Source organism: Rutidosis leptorrhynchoides, chromosome 9 (genome assembly GCF_046630445.1).
Source record: "Rutidosis leptorrhynchoides isolate AG116_Rl617_1_P2 chromosome 9, CSIRO_AGI_Rlap_v1, whole genome shotgun sequence".
Taxonomy (NCBI): domain Eukaryota; kingdom Viridiplantae; phylum Streptophyta; class Magnoliopsida; order Asterales; family Asteraceae; genus Rutidosis; species Rutidosis leptorrhynchoides.
Window position 1 is genome coordinate 280,153,521 of NC_092341.1, and position 27,101 is coordinate 280,180,621.

General features: G+C 37.3%; 1 protein-coding gene across 1 annotated transcript in view; it reads right to left on the reverse strand.

Moving 5' to 3' along the window:
- LOC139868805 (uncharacterized) overlaps positions 1-25,723 on the reverse strand; it is a 39,904-nt gene extending 14,181 nt beyond the window's left edge. The window contains exons 1-2 of the mRNA XM_071857147.1: positions 25,511-25,723; positions 24,339-24,953 (exon numbers count right to left, since the gene is read on the reverse strand). Coding sequence (XP_071713248.1) covers positions 24,339-24,953; positions 25,511-25,723 — 828 coding nt within the window. The remainder of the gene's footprint in view (positions 1-24,338; positions 24,954-25,510) is intronic.
- Between the last annotated feature and the right edge of the window lie 1,378 nt (positions 25,724-27,101).

A 27,101-nucleotide genomic window follows, 5' to 3' on the forward strand; every position in this document is an offset into this window, starting at 1 on the left:
ATGCGAATTGCATTTTTGTAACAAATGATCTCTGCTTTCACTTCTTTCAACCAGTCCATACCGATTATCACATCAAAACTCCCTAACTCTACTGGTATCAAGTCAATCTTAAATGTTTCGCTAACCAGTTTAATTTCTCGATTCCGACATATATTATCTGCTGAAATTAATTTACCATTTGCTAATTCGAGTAAAAATTTACTATCCAAAGGCGTCAATGGACAACTTAATTTAGCACAAAAATCTCTACTCATATAGCTTCTATCCACACCCGAATCAAATAAAACGTAAGCAGATTTATTGTCAATAAGAAATGTACCCGTAACAAGCTCCGGGTCTTCCTGTGCCTCTGCCGCATTAATATTGAAAACTCTTCCGCGGCCTTGTCCATTCGTGTTCTCCTGGTTCGGGCAATTTCTAATAATGTGGCCCGGTTTTCCACATTTATAACAAACTACATTGGCATAACTTGCTCCGACACTACTTGCTCCGCCATTACTCGTTCCGACACCATTTGTTCCTTTCGTTCTATTAACTCCTGGTCCGTAGACCTCACACTTCGTCGCGCTATGACCATTTCTTTTACACTTGTTGCAAAATTTGGTGCAGAACCCCGAGTGATACTTTTCACACCTTTGGCATAGCTGCTTCTGATTGTTGTTGTTGTTGCGGTTATTATTGTTGTTGGGATGATTGTTGTAGTTGCTGTTGTTGCTGTTGTTGTTGTTGTTGTTGTTGTTGTTGTTGTTGTTGTTGTTGTTGTTGTTGTTGTTGTTGTTGTTGTTGTTGTTGTTGTTGTTGTTGTTGTTGTTGTTGTTGTTGTTGGGCCGTTTGTTGTAGTTGCGATTGATGTTGCGATTGTTGGGATAATTGTTGCGATTATTGTTGTAATTGCTGTTGTTGTTGTATTGGTGATTCTTATCACCGTTTTCCTCCCACTTTCTTTTAACTTGCTTCACATTGGCCTCTTCAGCAGCCTGTTCTTTAAATCTTTCTTCAATCTGGTTCACTAGTTTGTGAGCCATTCTACATGCCTGTTGTATGGAGGCGGGCTCGTGTGAACTTATATCTTCTTGGATTCTTTCCGGTAATCCTTTCACAAACGCGTCGATCTTCTCTTCCTCATCTTCGAATGCTCCCGGACACAATAGGCACAATTATGTGAATCGTCTTTCGTACGTGGTAATATCAAATCCTTGGGTTCGTAACCCTCTAAGTTCTGTCTTGAGCTTATTGACCTCGGTTCTGGGACGGTACTTCTCGTTCATCAAGTGCTTGAATGCTGACCACGGTAGTGCGTACGCATCATCTTGTCCCACTTGCTCTAGATAGGTATTCCACCATGTTAATGCAGAACCTGTGAAGGTATGCGTAGCGTACTTTACTTTGTCCTCTTCAGTACACTTACTTATGGCAAACACCGATTCGACCTTCTCGGTCCACCGTTTCAATCCGATCGGTCCTTCGGTTCCATCAAATTCCAAAGGTTTGCAGGCAGTGAATTCTTTGTAGGTGCATCCTACACGATTTCCTGTACTGCTAGATCCAAGGTTATTGTTGGTATGTAGCGCAGCCTGTACTGTGGCTATGTTTGAAGCTAAAAAAGTACGGAATTCCTCTTCATTCATATTCACGGTGTGTCGAGTAGTCGGTGCCATTTCCTTCAAAATAGTCAAATGGAACAAGTTAATCATACAGAATATTAAGAGTAGTTAATAGTATTTTGTAGCATAATATGAACTCATTTATAAAAGCTTTTTCTTCATATTAGCGTTTTATAAGTTTAAATTCGGGTAGTACCTACCCGTTAAGTTCATACTTAGTAGCTAATATACAATTCAACTACTACAATTCTATATGAAAAACTGATTATAATAATATTTCGCGTTCAAACTTTTATACAATATTTTACAAACTTAAAATACCGCTTATTTTACATAAAGCATGAAATATAGCACACAATAACTTTGATACAAGATAGTTGTGAAGATAATTCTAGCTAGTACACAAGTCGTTCAGCAAAGGCAATAAAGACACGTAATTCATACGTCCAGAAACAAGTCATGCATTCTGGTTTTACTAGGATTACTTCCCATCCTTGGTCTTGTGGAACATAACTGTTATGGCCGTTGATAAGACAGCGTGTTGTAACGTCGTCAAAGGGACGAGGGTTACGTAATGTCCAACAGTCCCGTAACAATCTAAAAACCTCATTTCTTACCCCAATTACCGACTCCGTCACTTGTGGAAACGTTTTGTTTAATAGTTGTAGCCCGATGTTCTTGTTCTCACTTTGGTGAGAAGCGAACATTACTAATCCGTAAGCATAACATGCTTCTTTATGTTGCATGTTAGCCGCATTTTCTAAATCACGAAGTCCAATATTCGGATATATTGAGTCAAAATAATTTCTTAACCCATTGCGTAAAATAGCATTTGGGTTCCCCGCAATATATGCGTCAAAGTAAACACATCGTAACTTATGGATTTCCCAATGTGATATCCCCCATCTTTCGAACGAAAGCCTTTTATAAACCAAGGCATTCTTGGAATGTTCTTCGAATGTCTTACAAACTGATCTCGCCTTAAATAGTTGTGCCGAAGAATTCTGACCGACTCTAGACAAGATTTCATCAATCATGTCTCCGGGTAAGTCTCTTAAAATATTGGGTTGTCTATCCATTTTATGTTTTTATACTGTAAAATAGACAAGAGTTAGATTCATAAAAAAAAATACTTATTAATACAAGCAATTTTTACATATATCATAAAGCATAAGCACACTATATTACATATATTACACCACACGAATACAACTATCTTATTCCGACTCGCTTGTTTCTTCTTCTTCGGTTTTGGTTCGTTTTGCCAAGTTTCTAGGGATATATGATGTTCCCCTAATACGAGCCGTCGTTTTCCACATTGGTTTAGAAAAACCTGGTGGTTTAGAGGTTCCCGGGTCATTGTTACAACTTAAGGACTTCGGGGGTTGACGATACATATAAAGTTCATCGGGGTTGGAATTAGATTTCTCTATTTTATGCCCTTTCCCTTATTATTTTCTTTTGCCTTTTTAAATTCAGTTGGGGTAATTTCTATAACATCATCGGAATTCTCGTCGGAATCCGATTCATCGGAGAATTGGTAATCCTCCCAATATTTTGCTTCCTTGGCGGAAACATCATTGACCATAATTAACCTTGGTCGGTTGGTTGAGGATTTTCTTTTACTTAACCGTTTTATTATTTCCCCCACCGGTTCTATTTCTTCATCCGGTTCCGATTCTTCTTCCGGTTCCGACTCTTCTTCCGGTTCCTCTTCGGGAACTTGTGAATCAGTCCACGAATCATTCCAATTTACATTTGACTCTTCATTATTATTAGGTGAGTCAATGGGACTTGTTCTAGAGGTAGACATCTATCACACAATATCAAACGCGTTAAGAGATTAATATATCACATAATATTCACATGTTAAAAATATATAGTTTCCAACAAAATTTGTTAAGCAATCATTTTTCAAGTAAACACGGTCGAAGTCCAGACTCACTAATGCATCCTAACAAACTCGATAAGACACACTAATGCAAAATTCTGGTTCTCTAAGACCAACGCTCGGATACCAACTGAAATGTCCCGTTCTTATTGATTAAAAACGTTCCATATTAATTGATTTCGTTGCGAGGTTTTGACCTCTATATGAGACGTTTTTCAAAGACTGCATTCATTTTTAAAACAAACCATAACCTTTATTTCATAAATAAAGGTTTAAAAAGCTTTATGTAGATTATCAAATAATGATAATCTAAAATATCCTGTTTACACACGACCATTACATAATGGTTTACAATACAAATATGTTACATCGAAATCAGTTTCTTGAATGCAGTTTTTACACAATATCATACAAACATGGACTCCAAATCTTGTCCTTATTTTAGTATGCAACAGCGGAAGCTCTTAATATTCACCTGAGAATAAACATGCTTTAAACGTCAACAAAAATGTTGGTGAGTTATAGGTTTAACCTATATATATCAAATCGTAACAATAGACCACAAGATTTCATATTTCAATACACATCCCATACATAGAGATAAAAATCATTCATATGGTGAACACCTGGTAACCGACATTAACAAGATGCATATATAAGAATATCCCCATCATTCCGGGACACCCTTCGGATATGATATAAATTTCGAAGTAATAAAGCATCCGGTACTTTGGAAGGGGTTTGTTAGGCCCAATAGATCTATCTTTAGGATTCGCGTCAATTAGGGTGTCTGTTCCCTAATTCTTAGATTACCAGACTTAATAAAAAGGGGCATATTCGATTTCGATAATTCAACCATAGAATGTAGTTTTACGTACTTGTGTCTATTTTGTAAATCATTTATAAAACCTGCATGTATTCTCATCCCAAAAATATTAGATTTTAAAAGTGGGACTATAACTCACTTTCACAGATTTTTACTTCGTCGAGAAGTAAGACTTGGCCACTGTTGATTCATGAACCTATAACAATATATACATATATATTAAAGTATGTTCAAAATATATTTACAACACTTTTAATATATTTTGATGTTTTAAGTTTATTAAGTCAGCTGTCCTCGTTAGTAACCTACAACTAGTTGTCCACAGTTAGATGTACAGAAATAAATCGATAAATATTATCTTGAATCAATCCACGACCCAGTGTATACGTATCTCAGTATTGATCACAACTCAAACTATATATATTTTGGAATCAACCTCAACCCTGTATAGCTAACTCCAACATTCACATATAGAGTGTCTATGGTTGTTCCGAAATATATATAGATGTGTCGACATGATAGGTCGAAACATTGTATACGTGTCTATGGTATCTCAAGATTACATAATATACAATACAAGTTGATTAAGTTATGGTTGGAATAGATTTGTTACCAATTTTCACGTAGCTAAAATGAGAAAAATTATCCAATCTTGTTTTACCCATAACTTCTTCATTTTAAATCCGTTTTGAGTGAATCAAATTGCTATGGTTTCATATCGAACTCTATTTTATGAATCTAAACAGAAAAAGTATAGGTTTATAGTCGGAAAAATAAGTTACAAGTCGTTTTTGTAAAGGTAGTCATTTCAGTCGAAAGAACGACGTCTAGATGACCATTTTAGAAAACATACTTCCACTTGGATTTTAACCATAATTTTTGGATATAGTTTCATGTTCATAATAAAAATCATTTTCTCAGAATAACAACTTTTAAATCAAAGTTTATCATAGTTTTTAATTAACTAACCCAAAACAGCCCGCGGTGTTACTACGACGGCGTAAATCCGGTTTTACGGTGTTTTTCGTGTTTCCAGGTTTTAAATCATTAAGTTAGCATATCATATAGATATAGAACATGTGTTTAGTTAATTTTAAAAGTCAAGTTAGAAGGATTAACTTTTGTTTACGAACAAGTTTAGAATTAACTAAACTATGTTCTAGTGATTACGAGTTTAAACCTTCGAATAAGATAGTTTTATATATATGAATCGAATGATGTTATGAACATCATTACTACCTCAAGTTTGGTAGGTAAACCTACTGGAAGTGACAAGAAATGATCTAGCTTCAAAGGATCTTGGATGGCTTGAAAGTTCTTGAAGTAGGATCATGACACAAAAACAAGTTCAAGTAAGATTTTTACTCGAATTAAGATAGTTTATAGTTATAGAAATTGAATCAAAGTTTGAATATGAATATTACCTTGAATAAGAAAGATAACCTACTGTATATAACAAAGGTTTCTTGATCTTAGATGATTACTTGGAATGGATTAGAAAGCTTGGAAGTAAATTAGTAAACTTGAAGGGATTTTTGAAGTGTTCTTGAAGTGTTCTTCCTATGATGATTATATCTTGATTCTTGAAGTGATTTTTGATGAAGATTATGATTAACTACTGGAAAAATACGTTCATAATAGTGTGTGTGTGTTGAGAGAGAATTAGAAAGAGAATTGGAAGTGAAATGGAGTGAATGATGAGTGGTAATTGGTGAGTGGTGAGTGGGGTTAAAAGGAGTTCTAGTTAGGTGACTAGCTCATGGTAGAAGTTAAAATTGATTAGTCATACATGACATAATCAAGAGTGGAATCCCATGCTAGTTCCTATTGGTATATACCAATAGTAAGTACGTTTTGAAGCTGTGTATAATACGGGTAAGAATACGACTAGAATTCTTGATGAAAGAAAAGAATGGGAAAGTAACTGTAACCATTTTCGTTAAGTATGAGTGTTTTAATATATGTCTTGAAGTCTTCCAAAAGTATTTTAATACATCTAAATACACTACATGTATATACATTTTAACTGAGTCGTTAAGTCATCGTTAGTCGTTACATGTAAGTGTTGTTTTGAAACCTTTAAGTTAACGATCTCAATTAATGTTGTTAACCTATTGTTTATTATATCTAATGAGATGTTAAATTATTATATTATCATGATATTATGATATATTAATATATCTTAATATGATATATATACATTTAAATGTCGTTACAACGATAATCGTTACATATATGTCTCGTTTCGAAATCCTTAAGTTAGTAGTCTTGTTTATATGTATATAACTCATTGTTAATATACTTATGGAGATACTTACTTATCATAATCTCATGTTAACCATATGTATATATCGTCATGTCATTTTTACAAGTTTTAACGTTCGTGAATCGCCGATCAACTTGGGTGGTCAATTGTCTATATGAAACATATTTCAATTAATCAAGTCTTAACAAGTTTGATTGCTTAACATGTTGGAAACATTTAATCATGTAAATATCAATCTCAATTAATATATATAAACATGGAAAAGTTCGGGTCACTACATAGAGTCGGTCAGAATTCCTCAGCACAACTATTTAAGGCGAGATCAGTTTGTAAGACATTCGAAGAACGTTCCAAGAATTCCTTGGTTTATAAAAGGCTTTCGTTCAAAAGATGGGGGATATCACATTGGGAAATCCATAAGTTACGATGTGTTTACTTTGACGCATATATTGCGGGGAACCCAAATGCTATTTTACGCAACGGGTTAAGAAATTATTTTGACTCAATATATCCGAATATAGGACTTCGTGATTTAGAAAAAGCGGCTAACATGCAACATAAAGAAGCATGTTATGCTTACGGCTTAGTAATGTTCGCTTCTCACCAAAGTGAGAACAAGAACATCGGGCTACAACTATTAAACAAAACGTTCCCACAAGTGACGGAGTCGGTAATTGGGGTAAGAAATGAGGTTTTTAGATTGTTAAGGGACTGTTGGATATTACGTAACCCTCGTCCCTTTGACGACGTTACAACACGCTATCTTATTAACGGCCATAACGGTTATGTTCCACAAGACCAAGGATGAGAAGTAGTCCTAGTAAAACCAGAATGCATGACTTGTTTCTGGACGTATGAATTACGTGTCTTTATTGCCTTTACTGAACGACTTGTGTACTAGCTAGAATTATCTTCACAACTATCTTGTATCAAAGTTATTGTGTGCTATATTTCATGCTATATGTAAAATAAGCGGTATTGTAAGTTTGTAAAATATTGTGTAAAAGTTTGAACGCGAAATATTATTATAATCAGTTTTTCATATAGAATTGTAGTAGTTGAATTGTATATTAGCTACTAAGTATGAACTTAACGGGTAGGTACTACCCGAATTTAAACTTATAAAACGCTAATATGAAGAAAAAGCTTTTATAAATGAGTTCATATTATGCTACGAGATACTATTGACTACTCCTAATATTCTGTATGATTAACTTGTTTCATTTGACTATTTGAAGGAAATGGCACCGACTACTCGACAAACCTTGAATATGAGCGAAGAGGAATTTCGTGCCTTTCTTGCTTCAAACATAGCTGCAGTACAGGTTGCGCTACATACCAACAATAACCTTGGATCTAGCAGTACAGGAAATCGTGTAGGATGCACCTACAAAGAATTCACTGCCTGCAAACCTTTGGAATTTGATGGAACCGAAGGACCGATCGGATTGAAATGGTGGACCGAGAAGGTCAAATCGGTGTTTGCCATAAGTAAGTGTACTGAAGAGGACAAAGTGAAGTACGCTACGCATACCTTCACAGGTTCTGTGTTAACATGGTGGAATACCTATCTAGAGCAAGTGGGACAAGATGATGCTTACGCATTACCGTGGTCAGCATTCAAGCACTTGATGAACGAGAAGTACCGTCCTAGAACCGAGGTCAATAAGCTCAAGACAGAACTTAGAGGGTTACGAACCCCAGGATTTGATATTACCACGTACGAAAGACGATTCACAGAATTGTGCTTATTGTGTCCGGGAGCGTTCGAAGATGAGGAAGAGAAGATCGATGCGTTTGTGAAAGGATTACCGGAAAGAATCCAAGAAGATATAAGTTCACACGAGCCCGCCTCCATACAACAGGCATGTAGAATGGCTCACAAACTAGTGAACCAGATTAAAGAAAGAATTAAAGAACAGACTGCTGAAGAGGCCAATGTGAAGCAAGTCAAAAGAAAGTGGGAGGAAAACGGTGATAAGAATCACCAATACAACAACAACAGCAATTACAACAATAATCGCAACAACTTTCCCAACAATCGCAACATCAATCGCAACTACAACAAACGGCCCAACAACAACAACAACAACAACAACAACAATAACAACAACAACAACAACAACAACAACAACAACAACAACAACAACAACAACAACAACAACAACAACAGCAACTACAACAATCATCCCAACAACAATAATAACCGCAACAACAACAACAATCAGAAGCAGCTATGCCAAAGGTGTGAAAAGTATCACTCGGGGTTCTGCACCACATTTTGCAACAAGTGTAAAAGAAATGGTCATAGCGCGGCGAAGTGTGAGGTCTACGAACCAGGGGCTAACAGAACGAAAGGAACAAATGGTGTCGGAACTAGTAATGGCGGAGCAAGTAGTGTCGGAGCAAGTTATTCCAATGTAGTTTGTTATAAATGTGGAAAACCGGGCCACATTATTAGAAATTGTCCGAACCAGGAGAACACGAATGGACAAGGCCGTGGAAGAGTTTTCAATATTAATGCGGCAGAGGCACAGGAAGACCCGGAGCTTGTTACGGGTACGTTTCTTATTGACAATAAATCTGCTTACGTTTTATTTGATTCGGGTGCGGATAGAAGCTATATGAGTAGAGATTTTTGTGCTAAATTAAGTTGTCCATTGACGCCTTTGGATAGTAAATTTTTACTCGAATTAGCAAATGGTAAATTAATTTCAGCAGATAATATATGTCGGAATCGAGAAATTAAACAGGTTAGCGAGACATTTAAGATTGACTTGATACCAGTAGAGTTAGGGAGTTTTGATGTGATAATCGGTATGGACTGGTTGAAAGAAGTGAAAGCAGAGATTGTTTGTTACAAAAATGCAATTCGCATTATACGAGAAAAAGGAAAACCCTTAATGGTGTACGGAGAAAAGGGCAATACGAAGCTACATCTTATTAGTAATTTGAAGGCACAAAAACTAATAAGAAAAGGTTGCTATGCTATTCTAGCACACGTCGAGAAAGTACAAACTGAAGAAAAGAGCATCAATGATGTTCCCGTCGCAAAAGAATTTCCGGATGTATTTTCGAAAGAATTACCGGGATTACCCCCACATCGATCCGTTGAATTTCAAATAGATCTTGTACCAGGAGCTACACCAATAGCTCGTGCTCCTTACAGACTCGCACCCAGCGAGATGAAAGAACTGCAAAGCCAATTACAAGAACTTTTAGAGCGTGGTTTCATTCGACCAAGCACATCACCGTGGGGAGCTCCTGTTTTGTTTGTCAAGAAGAAAGATGGTGCATTCAGGTTGGGTATCGACTACCGAGAGTTGAACAAACTTACCATCAAGAACCGCTACCCACTACCGAGAATCGACGACTTATTTGATCAACTACAAGGCGCGTCTGTTTATTCAAAGATTGACTTACGTTCCGGGTATCATCAAATGCGGGTGAAAGAAGATGATATTCAAAAGACTGCTTTCAGAGCACGTTACGGTCATTACGAGTTTATGGTCATGCCGTTTGGTTTAACTAATGCACCAGCGGTGTTCATGGACCTTATGAACCGAGTGTGTGGACCATACCTTGACAAGTTTGTCATTGTTTTCATTGATGACATACTTATTTACTCAAAGAATGACCAAGAACACGGTGAACATTTGAGAAAGGTGTTAGAAGTATTGAGGAATGAAGAATTGTACGCTAAGTTTTCAAAGTGTGCATTTTGGTTGGAAGAAGTTCAATTCCTCGGTCACATAGTGAACAAAGAAGGTATTAAGGTAGATCCGGCAAAGATAGAAACTGTTGAAAAGTGGGAAACCCCGAAAACTCCGAAACACATACACCAGTTTTTAGGACTAGCTGGTTACTACAGAAGGTTCATCCAAGACTTTTCCAGAATAGCAAAACCCTTGAATGCATTAACGCATAAAGGGAAGAAATTTGAATGGAAGGATGAACAAGAGAAAGCGTTCCAGTTATTGAAGAAAAAGCTAACTACGGCACCTATATTGTCATTGCCTGAAGGGAATGATGATTTTGTGATTTATTATGATGCATCAAAGCAAGGTCTCGATTGTGTATTAATGCAACGAACAAAGGTGATTGCTTATGCGCCTAGACAATTGAAGATTCACGAACAAAATTATACGACGCATGATTTGAAATTAGACGCGGTTGTTTTTGCATTAAAGACTTGGAGGCACTACTTATATGGGGTCAAAAGTATTATATATACCGACCACAAAAGTCTTCAACACATATTTAATCAGAAACAACTGAATATGAGGCAGCGTAGGTGGATTGAATTGTTGAATGATTACGACTTTGAGATTCGTTACCACCCAGGGAAGGCAAATGTGGTAGCCGACGCCTTGAGCAGGAAGGACAGAGAACCCATTCGAGTAAAATCTATGAATATAATTATTCACAATAACCTTACTACTCAAATAAAGGAGGCGCAACAAGGAGTTTTAAAAGAGGGAAATTTAAAGGATGAAATACCCAAAGGATCGGAGAAGCATCTTAATATTCGGGAAGACGGAACCCAGTATAGGGCTGAAAGGATTTGGGTACCAAAATTTGGAGATATGAGAGAAATGGTACTTAGAGAAGCTCATAAAACCAGATACTCAATACATCCTGGAACGGGGAAGATGTACAAGGATCTCAAGAAACATTTTTGGTGGCCGGGTATGAAAGCCGATGTTGCTAAATACGTAGGAGAATGTTTGATGTGTTCTAAGGTCAAAGCTGAGCATCAGAAACCATCAGGTCTACTTCAACAACCCAAAATCCCAGAATGGAAATGGGAAAACATTACCATGGATTTCATCACTAAATTGCCAAGGACTGCAAGTGGTTTTGATACTATTTGGGTAATAGTTGATCGTCTCACCAAATCAGTACACTTCCTGCCAATAAGAGAAGATGACAAGATGGAGAAGTTAGCACGACTGTATTTGAAGGAAGTCATCTTCAGACATGGAATACCAATCTCTATTATCTCTGATAGGGATGACAGATTTATTTCAAGATTCTGGCAGACATTACAGCAAGCATTAGGAACTCGTCTAGACATGAGTACTGCCTATCATCCACAAACTGATGGGTAGAGCGAAAGGACGATACAAACTCTTGAAGACATGCTACGAGCATGTGTTATTGATTTCGGAAACAGTTGGGATCGACATCTACCGTTAGCAGAATTTTCCTACAACAACAGCTATCATTCAAGTATTGAGATGGCGCCATTTGAAGCACTTTATGGTAGAAAGTGCAGGTCTCCAATTTGTTGGAGTGAAGTGGGGGATAGACAGATTACGGGTCCGGAGATAATACAAGAAACTACCGAGAAGATCATCCAAATTCAACAACGGTTGAAAACCGCCCAAAGTCGACAAAAGAGCTACGCTGACATTAAAAGAAAAGATATAGAATTTGAAATTGGAGAGATGGTCATGCTTAAAGTTGCACCTTGAAAAGGCATTGTTCGATTTGGTAAACGAGGGAAATTAAATCCAAGGTATATTGGACCATTCAAGATTATTGATCGTGTCGGACCAGTAGCTTACCGACTTGAATTACCTCAACAACTCGCAGCTGTACATAACACTTTCCACATCTCGAATTTGAAGAAATGTTTTGCAAAAGAAGATCTCACTCTTCCATTAGATGAAATCCAAATCAACGAAAAACTTCAATTCATCGAAGAACCCGTCGAAATAATGGATCGTGAGGTTAAAAGACTTAATCAAAACAAGATACCAATTGTTAAGGTTCGATGGAATGCTCGTAGAGGACCCGAGTTCACCTGGGAATGAGAAGATCAGATGAAGAAGAAATACCCGCATTTATTTCCAGAAGATACGTCAACACCTCCAACTGCTTAAAATTTCGGGACGAAATTTATTTAACGGGTAGGTACTGTAGTGACCCGAACTTTTCCATGTTTATATATATATTAAATGAAATTGTTATTTACATGATTAAGTGTTTCCAACAAGTTAAGCAATCAAACTTGTTAAGACTTGATTAATTGAAATAGGTTTCATATAGACAATTGACCACCCAAGTTGACCGGTGATTCACGAACGTTAAAACTTGTAAAAACTATATGATGACATATATATGGATATATATATATATAGTTAACATGATATTATGATAAGTAAACATATCATTAAGTATATTAACAATGAACTACATATGTAAAAGCAAGACTACTAACTTAATGATTTTGAAACGAGACATATATGTAACGATTATCGTTGTAACGACATTTAATGTATATATATCACATTAGGAGATATTCATACATCATATTATCATGATAATATAATAATTTAAAATCTATTTTGATATTATAAACATTGGGTTAACAACATTTAATAAGATCGTTAACCTAAAGGTTTCAAAACAACACTTACATGTAACGACTAACGATGACTTAACGACTCAGTTAAAATGTATATACATGTAGTGTTTTAATATGTATTCATACACTTTTGAAAAACTTCAAGACACTTATCAAAATACTTCTACTTAACAAAAATGCTTACAATTACATCCTCGTTCAGTTTCATCAACAATTCTACTCGTATGCACACGTATTCGTACTCGTACAATACACAGCTTTTAGATGTATGTACTATTGGTATATACACTCCAATGATCAGCTCTTAGCAGCCCATGTGAGTTACCTAACACATGTGGGAACCATCATTTGGCAACTAGCATGAAATATCTCATAAAATTATAAAAATATGAGTAATCATTCATGACTTATTTACATGAAAACAAAATTACATATCCTTTATATCTAATCCATACACCAACGACCAAAAACACCTACAAACACTTTCATTCTTCAATTTTCTTCATCTAATTGATCTCTCTCAAGTTCTATCTTCAAGTTCTAAGTGTTCTTCATAAATTCCAAAAGTTCTAGTTTCATAAAATCAAGAATACTTCCAAGATTGCAAGTTTACTTCCAAGTTTTCTAAATCCATTCCAAGTAATCATCAAAGATCATGAAACCTTTGTTACTTACAGTAGGTTATCTTTCTAATACAAGGTAATAATCATATTCAAACTTCAATTCAATTTCTATAACTATAACAATCATATTTCGAGTGGAAATCTTACTTGAAATTGTTTTCGTGTCATGATTCTGCTTCAAGAACTTTCAAGCCATCCAAGGATCCTTTGAAGCTAGATCCATTTTTATCATTTCTAGTAGGTTTATCCAAGGAACTTGGGGTAGTAATGATATTCATAACATCATTCGATTCATACATAAAAAGCTGTCTTATTCAACGTTATAAACTTGTAATCACTAGAACATAGTTTAGTTAATTCTAAACTTGTTCGCAAATAAAGTTAATCCTTCTAAATAGACTTTTAAAATCAACTAAACACATGTTCTATATCTATATGATATGCTAACTTAATGATTTAAAACCCGGAAACACGATAAACACCATAAAACTGGATATACGCCGTCGTAGTAAAACCGGGGGCTGTTTTGGTTGGGATAATTAAAAGCTAAGAAGAACTTTGATTTAAAAGCTATACTTCTGGAAAAATGATTTTTCTTATGAACATGAAACTATATCCAAAAATCATGGTTAAACTCAAAGTGAAAGTATGTTTTTCAAAATGGTCATCAAGATGTCGTTCTTTCGACGGAAATGACTACCTCTTTCAAAAATGACTTGTAAATTGTATTTTCGACTATAAACTTATACATTTTCTATTTAGATTCATAAAGTTAAGTTCAATATGAAACCGTGACCACTGGAATCACTCAAAACGGATTAGAAACGAAGAAATGGCTAGTAAAACAAGATTGATAAAAACTACTCATTTTACTTACGTGAAAGTTAGTAATAAATCTATTCCAACCATAACCTAATCAACTTATATTGTATATTATGTAATCTTGAGATACCATAGACACGTATACAATGTTTCGACCTATCATGTCGACCCATCTATATATATATTGCGAAACAACCATAGACACTCTATATGTGAATGTTGGAGTTAGCTATACAGGGTTGAGGTTGATTCCAAAATATATATATAGTTTGAGTTGTGATCAATACTGAGATACGTATACACTGGGTCGTGGATTGATTCAAGATAATATTTATCGATTTTTTTCTGTACATCTAACTTTGGACAACTAGTTGTAGGTTACTAACGAGGACAGCTGACTTAATGAACTTAAAACATCAAAATGTATTAAAAGTGTTGTAAATATATTTTGAACATACTTTGATATATATGTACATATTTGTTATAGGTTCGTGAATCGACCAGTAGCCAAGTCTTACTTCCCGACGAAGTAAAAAATCTGTGAAAGTGAGTTATAGTCCCACTTTTAAAATCTAATATTTTTGGGATGAGAATACATGCATGTTTTATAAATGATTTACAAAATAGACACAAGTACGTGAAACTACATTCTATGGTTGAATTATCGAAATCGAATATGCCCCTTTTTATTAAGTCTGGTAATCTAAGAATTAGGGAACAGACACCCTAATTGACGCGAATCCTAAATATAGATCTATTGGGCCTAACAAACCCCATTCAAAGTACCGGATGCTTTAGTACTTCGAAATTTATATCATATCCGAAGGGTGTCCCGGAATGATGGGGATATTCTTATATATGCATCTTATTAATGTCGATTACCAGGTGTTCACCATATGAATGATTTTTATCTCTATGTATGGGATGTGTATTGAAATATGAAATCTTGTGGTCTATTGTTACGATTTGATATATATAGGTTAAACCTATAACTCACCAACTTTTTTGTTGACGTTTAAAGCATGTTTATTCTCAGGTGAATACTAAGAGCTTCCGCTGTTGCATACTAAAATAAGGACAAGATTTGGAGTCCATGTTTGTATGATATTGTGTAAAAACTGCATTCAAGAAACTGATTTCGTTGTAACATATTTGTATTGTAAACCATTATGTAATGGTCGTGTGTAAACAGGATATTTTAGATTATCATTATTTGATAATCTACGTAAAGCTTTTTAAACCTTTATTTATGAAATAAAGGTTATGGTTTGTTTTAAAATGAATGCAGTCTTTGAAAAATGTCTCATATAGAGGTCAAAACCTCTCAACGAAATCAATTAATATGGAACGTTTTTAATCAATAAGAACGGGACATTTCAAGTGGCGTCTTAGCACATCGACACTTCACTCGTTACATCTCTCGGAGTGGCATCTTACCACATCGATACTTCACTCCTGAGTGGTGTCTTAACACATCGACACTTCACTCGCCACGTGAGGAGTGGTGTCTTAACACGTCGACACTTCACAACTCAACTACACAAATAAATACATCATATATGCACGCATATAATTATTCCACTCACCTTAACACTTCGGTGATGATTAGGCACTTCCGAGCTTCAAAGCAAAGTACCTAATACATAAGTACACATTCCATTACACAACTAGTGGAATTAACCACATTGCACCTACTTGAGCATTTAATGACCCAGCTCGCATTAAATGACTCAAACACACCACAACCGCCCCATTAATGGTCAAGACTCGACTTTAATCACTAAAGCTAGTGAATTAAAGTTTAGTAACTTCAACTAGCACCAACTTAGGGTAATTTATACCCATTTCACCCAAACTAGGTCAACTAGCACATTTTGGATCCATTTCAACACTTTCACTACCAAACTTGTCAAACATGACCCAATTAACATCTCTTTCAACTTTAACAAGTGTTTTAGTGACTAAAAATGCCATTTAACATTTACAAATCCTATTTTCATTAGACCAAACCCTAGCTTGTGGCTATTAGGGTTTCATTACAACCACATAACCCAAATTCGCCCATTTTACCCTCAAATGGGTCAAACAAGTCTCTAGTAACCAAAACCCTAACCATTAACCAATTAAAACTCAAAACTTAGAGTTAGAACTTACCGAGACTATCAACGCGTAGCTAGAGACACAAGGAACAACTTTAATTCTTGCTCTAAAGATCAACCCTCAATCCTTCACTCTCAAATCTCACTTTTAATCTAAATGGGTGTTGAGTTTTTTGGGAGAGAAAATGAAAGAAAAGATAAAAGAAATTAAATGAAATGGATGAGCGGTTGGGATTTAATGCTCCCATCAGATTTATATGTCAAATTACCAATTTACCCCTTGAAGTCATTTAATTTGAGTTAAAACCGGCACCAGTCTGGCAGAAATGTCGCGGCGCAGCTCGAATCGTCGCGGCGCGACGAACAAAGGGAAAATCACCCCTTCTTAACCCAGGTTCTGTCCCTGGTTTGCTCGATATGCCGCGGCGCAGACCCGTCTGTTGCGGCGCGGCCTAAGGCACTATCTGGCCATCTCGACAACCTTAAACACAAAAATCGTTTTACACAACATTCAAGTCGTTCAAGCTTCCAATACACGTCTAAACATCGTATCTAAGCCACACAAGACTTAACGCTAACCAAACTCATATACAAACTTATATACGCACACATTAACAAGTACATATATATATATATATATATATATATATATATATATATATATATATATATATATATATATATATATATATATATATATATATATCTACACAATTACGCCTAAACGACGAGTTACAAACGTACAAACGATTAAGTATGTACCTTTCGATACGTACGGGAAAAACGGGATGTTACAACTCTCCCCCACTTGAATCGGAGCGCGTCCTTGCGATCCAAGCCGCATGACAAGCCGGAAGATAAACCAAAACAAACTCTTCGGATTCCCACGTAAACTCGGAACCCTTTCGATGTCGCCATTGCACCTTGAAAGTTCTAATTTCCTTGTTCCGCAACATCTTAACCTTCTCATCAAGGATTACAACCAGTTCTTCTGCATACTCTAGCTTGTTATTCAACGTAATCTCATCTAAAGGCACCCAAGTCGAGTCATCCACAAGACACTTACGAAGATGGGAAACATGAAATGTGTTATGAATTCCCGCAAGTTCTTCGGGTAACTCTAGTCGATAAGCAACCTCATCAACACGTGCCAAAACCTTGAAAGGACCAATAAACCGAGGAGCTAACTTTCCTCGTTTCCGAAACCGGATAACACCCTTCCATGGAGAAACCTTAAGCATCACCATGTCACCTTCTTGAAACTCTACCGTTCTCCTACCTTTATCGGCATAAGACTTTTATCTATCTTGCGCCGCTTTAAGTCGAGCCCGAATCATCTCAATTTTACTATTTGTCTCCAAAACCAAATCGGAACTTCTGATTTCTCGTTGACCCACTTCTCCCCAACAAATGGGAGTTCGACACCTACGCCCATAGCGCATCTCATAAGGTGGCATTCCAATACTAGTGTGGTAACTATTGTTGTATGAGAATTCCACCAAGGGTAAGTGCTGATCCCAACTTCCACCAAAGTCAATAATACACGCCCTTAACATATCCTCTAACGTTTGGTTCGTACGCTCAGTTTGACCGTCCGTTTGAGGATGATACGCCGTGCTCATTTTCAATTGAGTACCCATATCTTCATGAAACTTGTTCCAAAACCGGGACGTAAAACGAGTATCTCGATCCGAAACAATAGATATAGGAACCCCATGTCTCGATATCACCTCCTTGATAAACAACTTGGATAAAGTCTCCGATGATATCATTTCCCGTATGGGAAGAAACAAAGCACTTTTCGTCAATCGATCAACTATCACCCAAATCGTATCATATTGGGTTCTAACCGATTCGGTAACTTAGTAATGAAGTCCATGGTAATGTGCTCCCATTTCCATTTCGGGACTTCCAAGGGTTGTAACTTACCGTACGGCTTTTGGTGTTCGGCTTTAACTTGCAAACACGTGACGCATTGTTCAACATACTTAACCACATCACGCTTCATACCGGGCCACCAATAATCTTTCTTCAAGTCATAGTACATCTTTGTTGCACCCGGATGAATGGAGTACTTTGACTTATGTGCTTCATCAAGTAGCACTTGTCGGTTACCACCCACATTAGGTACCCACACTCTTCCTTGAAACGACAACAAGCCACGCGAGCCCATAGCAATGAACTCCGTTTACCCCACAATCCGCTCTTCGTGCTTGTTGTGAACATACGCTTCTATTTGAACCTCACCAAGCTTTACAAGGAAATCGTTAGTAATATTCATGCGTAACGATCCTACTCGTATCGCCGAATGTTGACTCTTTCGACTCAAGGCGTCCGCGACCACGTTCGCCTTTCCCGGATGGTAAAGTATCTCGCAATCATAATCCTTTACCACATCCATCCACCTACGTTGACGATAATTCAAATCTCGTTGAGTAAAGAGATGTTTCAAACTCTTATGGTCTGAATAAATCGTACACTTGACACCATAAAAGTAGTGGCTCCAAATTTTCAACGCATGAACCACCGCCGCCAATTCAAGATCATGTGTCGGGTATCTCTTTTCGTGTTCCTTTAATTGTCGAGAGGCGTAAGCAATGACTTTACCTCTTTGCATCAAAACACACCCGGTCCCATTTAAAGAAGCATCACAATAAACCGTCATGTCTTCTACCCCTTCCGGCAACACTAACACCGGAGCTTGACACAATTTCTCTTTTAACAATTGAAAAGCGATTTCTTGCTCGTTCTCCCAATTGAATCTTACGTTCTTCCTCTTCAATTTAGTCAAAGGAGAAGCAATCTTAGAAAAAGTCTTGGATGAACCGACGATAATAACCGGCCAATCTGAGAAAGCTTCGGATTTCCGTAGGCGTAGTCGGTTGTCCCCAACTCTTCACCGTTTCTATCTTCCCCGGGTCTACTTGAATTCCTTCTTGATTCACAATATGGCCAAGGAATTGAACTTCCCTTAGCCAAAATTCATATTTGGAGAATTTTGCATACAACTTCTCCTTCCGCAATGTCTTCAACACTTCACGCAAATGGTGCTCATGTTCCTTCATACTCTTTGAATAAACAAGTATGTAGTCGATGAACACAATTACCGACGTGTCCAACATAGGTTGGCACACCCGGTTCATAAGATCCATGAATGCCACCGGCGCATTCGTAAGACCAAAAGGCATAACTACAAACTCATAATGCCCGTAACGCGTTCGAAAAGCCGTTTTCTCTATGTCTTCCTCACGGACTCGCACTTGATGATAGCCAGACCGTAAGTCAATCTTAGAAAAATACGTTGCACCTTGGAGTTGGTCAAACAAATCGTCAATCCTAGGTAATGGATAGCGATTCTTGATCGTCACTTTTTTCAACTCCCGATAATCGATGCACATCCGCATACTTCCATCTTTCTTTTTCACAAACAAGACCGGAGCACCCCATGGCGAGGAGCTCGGTCGAATGAAACCCTTTTCAAGCAACTCTTGGGTTTGATTTAACAATTCTTGCATTTCCGTCGGCGCTAAACGATAAGGAGTTTTAGCAATGGGAGTAGCTCCCGGAATCAACTCAATGCGAAATTCTACTTGTCTTTCCACCGGAACACCCGGTAACTCATTCGGAAAAACGTATTCAAACTCATTAACCACCGGAATTTTACGAATGGGTGGTGGCTCATCACGAGTATCAACTACATGAGCGAGATAACATACACCACCACTCTTGAGAAAACGTCGTGCCCGAGCATAAGTGCATAATGGTACGAGTCTTCTTCGTTTATCACCATAAATAATCAACTCTCCTCCACTTGGGGTTCTCACACAAATGAACTTATCATGGCATGCAATATCGGCTCTATAACGATCGAGCCAATCCATGCCAACAGCAATATCAAACTCACCCAAATTCATCGGAATGAGATCGATTTTAAACGTTTCGGTACCAAACACAACATTACAATCGTTACACACAACAACCCCTAGCACCGTCTTACCATCCGCTATTTCAACTTCTACCGGATGACTTAACTTAGCTAGCGGTTTGTTAAGCTTAGACACAAATCGAGGCGATACAAAAGACAAATTAGCACCGCTATCAAATAATATCTTTGCCGGATTAGAATTAACCATGAAAGTACCTGAGACAACTTCATTGGAATGCCTGGCCTCATCATTGGTCATCAAATAATTCCGTCCCTTAGCCTTGCCCGCCGCCTTTTCTAACCTCTTAACATGATCACCCCGCAAGTCGGGACACTCCGGCCTCTTATGCCCTTCTTTACCGCAATTAAAACAAGTGAGCTTGGTTGTGGTTGATTATTTCGGGCACTCACGAGCCATGTGCCCCCTTTGCCCACAATTGTAGCAAGCATAAGTAAAATCACCGAAAGCACCCTTATTAACACTACCAACACTCTCAGAGTCCTTCTTGTGCTTCTTGTTAGAAAAGTTCGAGTGACTAATAGCTTCAAACTTCTTTTTGCCGAAGGTAAAGCCACTCTTTCTCAAGATGAGCGACTCAAACCCTTTGGCCATATCAAACAACTCATCGAAACTCTTCACCACGTTCACACTAATCTTTTCTTGATAATTGTCATTCAAGATTCGGTAAAAGTCTTCCTTCAACATCTTATCATTCCCGACATACTCCGGGCAAAATTGAGTTTTTGACAAGTAAACGGATTTAAGAGTATTCAAATCCATCGACCCTTGCCTCAAGGAACGCAACTCGTCCTTAAGCCTAGTGAGATCGGCCGAAGTTCGGTACTCTTGAAAGAACTCCGATTTGAACTCATCCCAAGTAAAATCCATGCATTGTTCCTCGCCATAAACTTGGATTTTAGCATCCCACCATAGCTTAGCATCACCTCTTAACATGCTACTACCATACCTCGCCTTTTTATCAAGAGGGCATTCACAAGTTCGAAAAGCCCCCTCCATATCGGAGATCCACCGAGCACTCTTTAACGGGTCTCTTTCGCCCTCAAAAGTAGGAGGTTGAGCATCTTTAAAATTCTTATAGAAAAAGTCTCGTCTCCCAACATTGTCCCCTTGAAGGACAACTTTAATTTGCTCCTTTACTACGTTGACTAATTGCTCGTCAATCGTATCTAGAAACATTTTCTTAACATCTTCAAGGAAAGACGCATGATGACTTTTCAAATTGGCCTCGACTTTAGCTGTGAATTCGGGGTCCTCACTAGTGCCCCCATTTTCGGTGTCGTGCCCGTTTCTCATCTTCATTCTATAAAACGGAAAAGATTTAAACGACGAAATGAAACAAAAGGACATAACACGTATGCATATACGTATACCCCACACTACTCCATCTTACTCAACAATCGTCGTACATTACTTGTTTGACACGATTTGCACCCGTAACAATGGTAGCTAATCATTGTTACGCGAACACGTCGCATTAACTTGTTAGTACAACGTCCATCTCGCTTGATGATTGCTAAACACAACACATATCAATTAGCACGAGGTTATTTCACATAAACCAAAGTACTAACCATTCCCGATTAGACCCAAAGTCCTACAAGTCCCGCATAAAAGCGCATGCATAATAAAGTCTAAGTCTAGGCACCTATCTTAAGTCACCTAAATCCCTTAGACCATGCTCTGATACCACTTGAAACAACCCAACCCGTACTCCGTACGATAATTTTTTTTTTTAAATGATACACATTTACGCACCAATTAAATATGTAAACCATTCCACACGCTTCATTAAAAACATACTACGAGTTTAATGTTTACAAAAAGGCACAAAGGCCATTAATGAATATGATACAAGTTTGACCAACTACAAATGATAGTTTATAATCCAAACGACCCCTTGAGTATGGTTTGGGACTAAACTACCCAAAACGTAGGTCAACTTCCAAAAGCTTCATCATAACATCAACAAGGACACATAGTGCCCAATAACCCCCTTGCCCTTGTCCACACCTGCTTCTAAAAAGATAAACAACGAGAGGGGTAAGCTAATGCTTAGTGAGTGCAACAATTATACATTTACATATACAACCTACTTACTTGCAATCACTTACGCATTTACCGCATACATGCTAGCATTATAAGTATTCTTACCATCACAAGTATAACACTAAACCTTCCACCATACGAGCTAGCATAACAATAGCATATAGTTTAAATAATATAATATGCTACAATCCACACACACAACCATGGCTAACTAAACGAACGAGGGAACGGTGTTTAAAAACCATCGGAGTTCATAACAACCATTAGTGCACTTAACACTTCGTACACTAACCCTACGGGTGGCATCTTAACACGTCGATACTTCACCCCGGGTGGTGCCTTAACACTTCGGCACTTCACCCTGAGTGGTGTCTTAGCACATCGACACTTCACTCGTTACATCTCTCGGAGTGGCATCTTAACACATCGATACTTCACTCCCGAGTGGTGTCTTAACACATCGACACTTCACTCTCCACGTGAGGAGTGGTGTCTTAACACGTCGACACTTCACAACTCAACTACACAAATAAATACATCATATATGCACGCATATAATTATTCCACTCACCTTAACATTTTGGTGATGATTAGGCACTTCCGAACTTCAAAGCAAAGTACCTAATACATAAGTACACATTCCATTACACAACTAGTAGAATTAACCACATTGCACCTACTTGAGCATTTAATGACCCAACTCGCATTAAATGACTCAAACACACCACAACCGCCCCTTTAATGGCCAAGACTCAAATTTAATCACTAAAGCTAGTGAATTAAAGTCTAGTAACTTCAACTAGCACCAACTTATGGTAATTTATACCCATTTCAAACAAACTAGGTCAACTAGCACATTTTGGATCCATTTCAACACTTTCACTACCAAACTTGTCAAACATGACCCAATTAACATCTCTTTCAACTTTAACAAGTGTTTTAGTGACTAAAAATGCCATTTAACATTTACAAATCCTATTTTCATTAGACCAAACCCTAGATTGTGGCTATTAGGGTTTCATTACAACCACATAACCCAAATTCGCCCATTTTACCCTCAAATGGGTCAAACAAGTCTCTAGTAACCAAAACCCTAACCATTAACCAATTAAAACTCAAAACTTAGAGTTAGAACTTACCGAGACTATCAACGCGTAGCTAGAGACACAAGGAACAACTTTAATTCTTGCTCTAAAGATCAACCCTCAATCCTTCACTCTCAAATCTCACTTTTAATCTAAATGGGTGTTGAGTTTTTTGGGAGAGAAAATGAAAGAAAAGATAAAAGAAATTAAATGAAATGGATGAGTGGTTGGGATTTAATGCTCCCATCAGATTTATACGCTAAATTACCAATTTACCCCTTGAAGTCATTTAATTTGAGTTAAAACCGGCACCAGTCTGGCAGAAATGTCGCGGCGCGGCTCAAATCGTCGCGGCGCGACGAACAAAGGGAAAATCACCCCTTCTTAACCCAGGTTCTGTCCCTGGTTTGCTCGATAAGCCGCGGCGCGGACCCGTCTATCGCGGCGCGGCCTAAGGCACTATCTGGCCATCTCGACAACCTTAAACACAAAAATCGTTTTACACAACATTCAAGTTGTTCAAGCTTCCAATACACGTCTAAACATCGTATCTAAGCCACACAAGACTTAACACTAACCAAACTCATATACAAACTTATATACGCACACATTAACAAGTACATATATATATATATATATATATATATATATATATATCTACAAAATTACGCCTAAATGACGAGTTACAAACGTACAAACGATTAAGTATGTACCTTTCGATACGTACGGGAAAAACGGGATGTTACACGTAATGACTTGTTCGATATCATCCTTATCAAACCACGCATCAAAGATCTTAAAAGGTTTAGGACCAAAGTTCGTTTCCATATCAGTCAACATGATAGGGCAGTGATCAGAATGTTTCCTATCCACTGCAATAGTAGAGAGACTATTCCAAAAAGAGAAGAAGACATCTGAAACCAAAAACCTATCCAATTTGCTAAATTTGAGACCATCGTCGCTCACACGAGTAAATAATCTACCACCTAATGGAATCTCAATCAAGCTATTACCCATGATAAAATTATTGAACCTTTTCGCTCTTACCTCAAAGAAATCACAGTTTAATCCTTCCTCTTTTTCACGAACTTCGTTGAAATCGCCACATAATAACCAAGCTTCCTTTCTTCTACTACTTATCATATTTGACAATGAATCCCATAGTGTTTGCATTTTTATTTCATCATGTGGACCGTAAATGTTAATAACATTCACAAACATCTCCTTATCACCTGCATTTATCCATTTACCCCCAACCCCAATGACCGAATCGCAATTATAAACATCCGAGGCCTCGAATTTACTAGTATCCCAAACCAGCAATTGTCCCCCCGATTGGCCAACCTTCTGCTTCTGAATAAATTCGCAGTCCTGATTACCCCATAGAGAACTAACCCATTTATAATTCACAGTGTTCAATTCGTTTGTTGAAGCGCCAAAAAACATGGCTTTTCTTTCAACAAAATACCTCTAACCCACCCGAGTTAACTCTTCCCATTCGCAAGCCTAAACCCTCTAATATTTAATGATATAAACTTCGTCATTAATAACAGAGGCAGAACGATAGAAAAAGGATTGACTTACTAATTGGAAGGAAGCTTCTCCTTCCACTTGAGGCCAATTTTCTTTCCATAATTTCTGATTTCTTCGGATTGGAACGAATTCATCGACCTACCATCAGATTTCTTCGAATTATGACCATTACTTTTTTCCGCACAGGATGAGCATTTGGATCGAAGTGGTACTTCATTCTTGTTTCTTCTAGCCGTGTTCTTAATACTCATCATTCTAGAGGATGACTTCCATCTTCGGATATTCGACCAGCAGCATTGTTTTTTTGTTACTCCGTTCTCTTTCGATTTCTTGTTTTGATCACCAATTTTGTCTTTCTTTTTCTAATTTTGAGTTGGATTTGGTTTTGGATTTACAATCGAGTCGCCCATGGAACCTTTCAATTCCCCAGATTTCTCGTTTTCTTTGTGGTCATTATTGTCGATGATACCTGGACTAATACCACTTGGGTCATTATTTGCAATATTTGGGCTTTCAAGTATTTGGCCCAAGTTTTTATCATGACTGTTAACCCCATCTTCATTATATGCGACTGGCCCAACATTAATTTGAAACAACCCAACCCGCATTCAACCGACTAATTTTTTTTTATATCAATAACACGCCATTCGAATGATCGCCAATGTAAACCATTTCATACAACCCGTTTAATCGTACAACATGAATAAAGTTTACATCATGGGCACGAAGGCCCTTAATCAAAAGCAATACAAGTTCGACCCATAATTGATAGTTTTAAACCAAACGACACTCGAGCATGGTTTGGGGCTAAACTACCCAAAATGCCTAGGTCGACTTCCAAAAGCTTCCTCAAGCATCAATATGGGAATATCTAATTCCCAGCAACCCCTTTCCCCTTATCCACATTCGTACCTAAAAAGTAAACAACGAGAGGGGTAAGCAAAGCTTAGTGAATGCAATAATTATACATATACATATACAACTTACCTACTTGCACTCACTTACACAATATCAGCATACATACTAGCAATGTAATTAGCATACCATCATAAAGTATAACTCTAAATCTCCGATGACACAAGCTAATTTAATAATAGCATATAACCCAAGCAATACGATATGCTACACTATAACACAACATTGATGTTTGCAACATCCACTAGTATTCAAGATTTCAAGGCTAGCCCTACGAATGGTATCGTCAACATCGAACATAATTCCCATTCGTCCTATTAAATGTTGTATCGTCAACATCGAACTTAAACCCTCATCGAAGATCACTACAATAGTGGTATGGCTTTGTCAACATCGAACTTTAAATCTATACGTGAGGTATCGTCAACATCGAACTTTAACCCTCATCCAAACAAACAATAACCTCTAGGATATGGTATCATCAACATCGAACTTTAACCCATACCCCACAAGCAAATAAATCATATACATACATATATAATTATTCCACTCACCTTATCGCCTTTGGTGAACTAGAAATCAAACTCGCGACCTTCAATGTAATGCACCTATCACATTATGCATTTAATTAACATACAATCTAGTGGACTAACCACCAACACTTAACTCTTTAGCATTTAATGATCTAAATGCATTAAATGACTTACATCCACCAAAACTGCCCATTAATGGCCATGACTCATCATAAATCACTAAAAGCTAGTGATTAGAGTCTACTAACACCAACTAACACAATTGATGGGTATTTCATACCCATCTCACCCAACTAGGTCAACCATTACTCATTTGACCCATTTTAACACTTAGACTTACAATTTTAGTCCAACCTAGCCCATTAACACTCTTTCATCATTTTACAAGTGTATTAGTGACTAATAACACAATTAACACTTACAAATCCCAATTTACATGACCAAACCCTATATCAACATTGTAGCGACCCCGACAAATCGTCAAGTGACGGCGTCATCTACATGGGTCCCATTACCTGGTCATAAGTCTTTATGACAA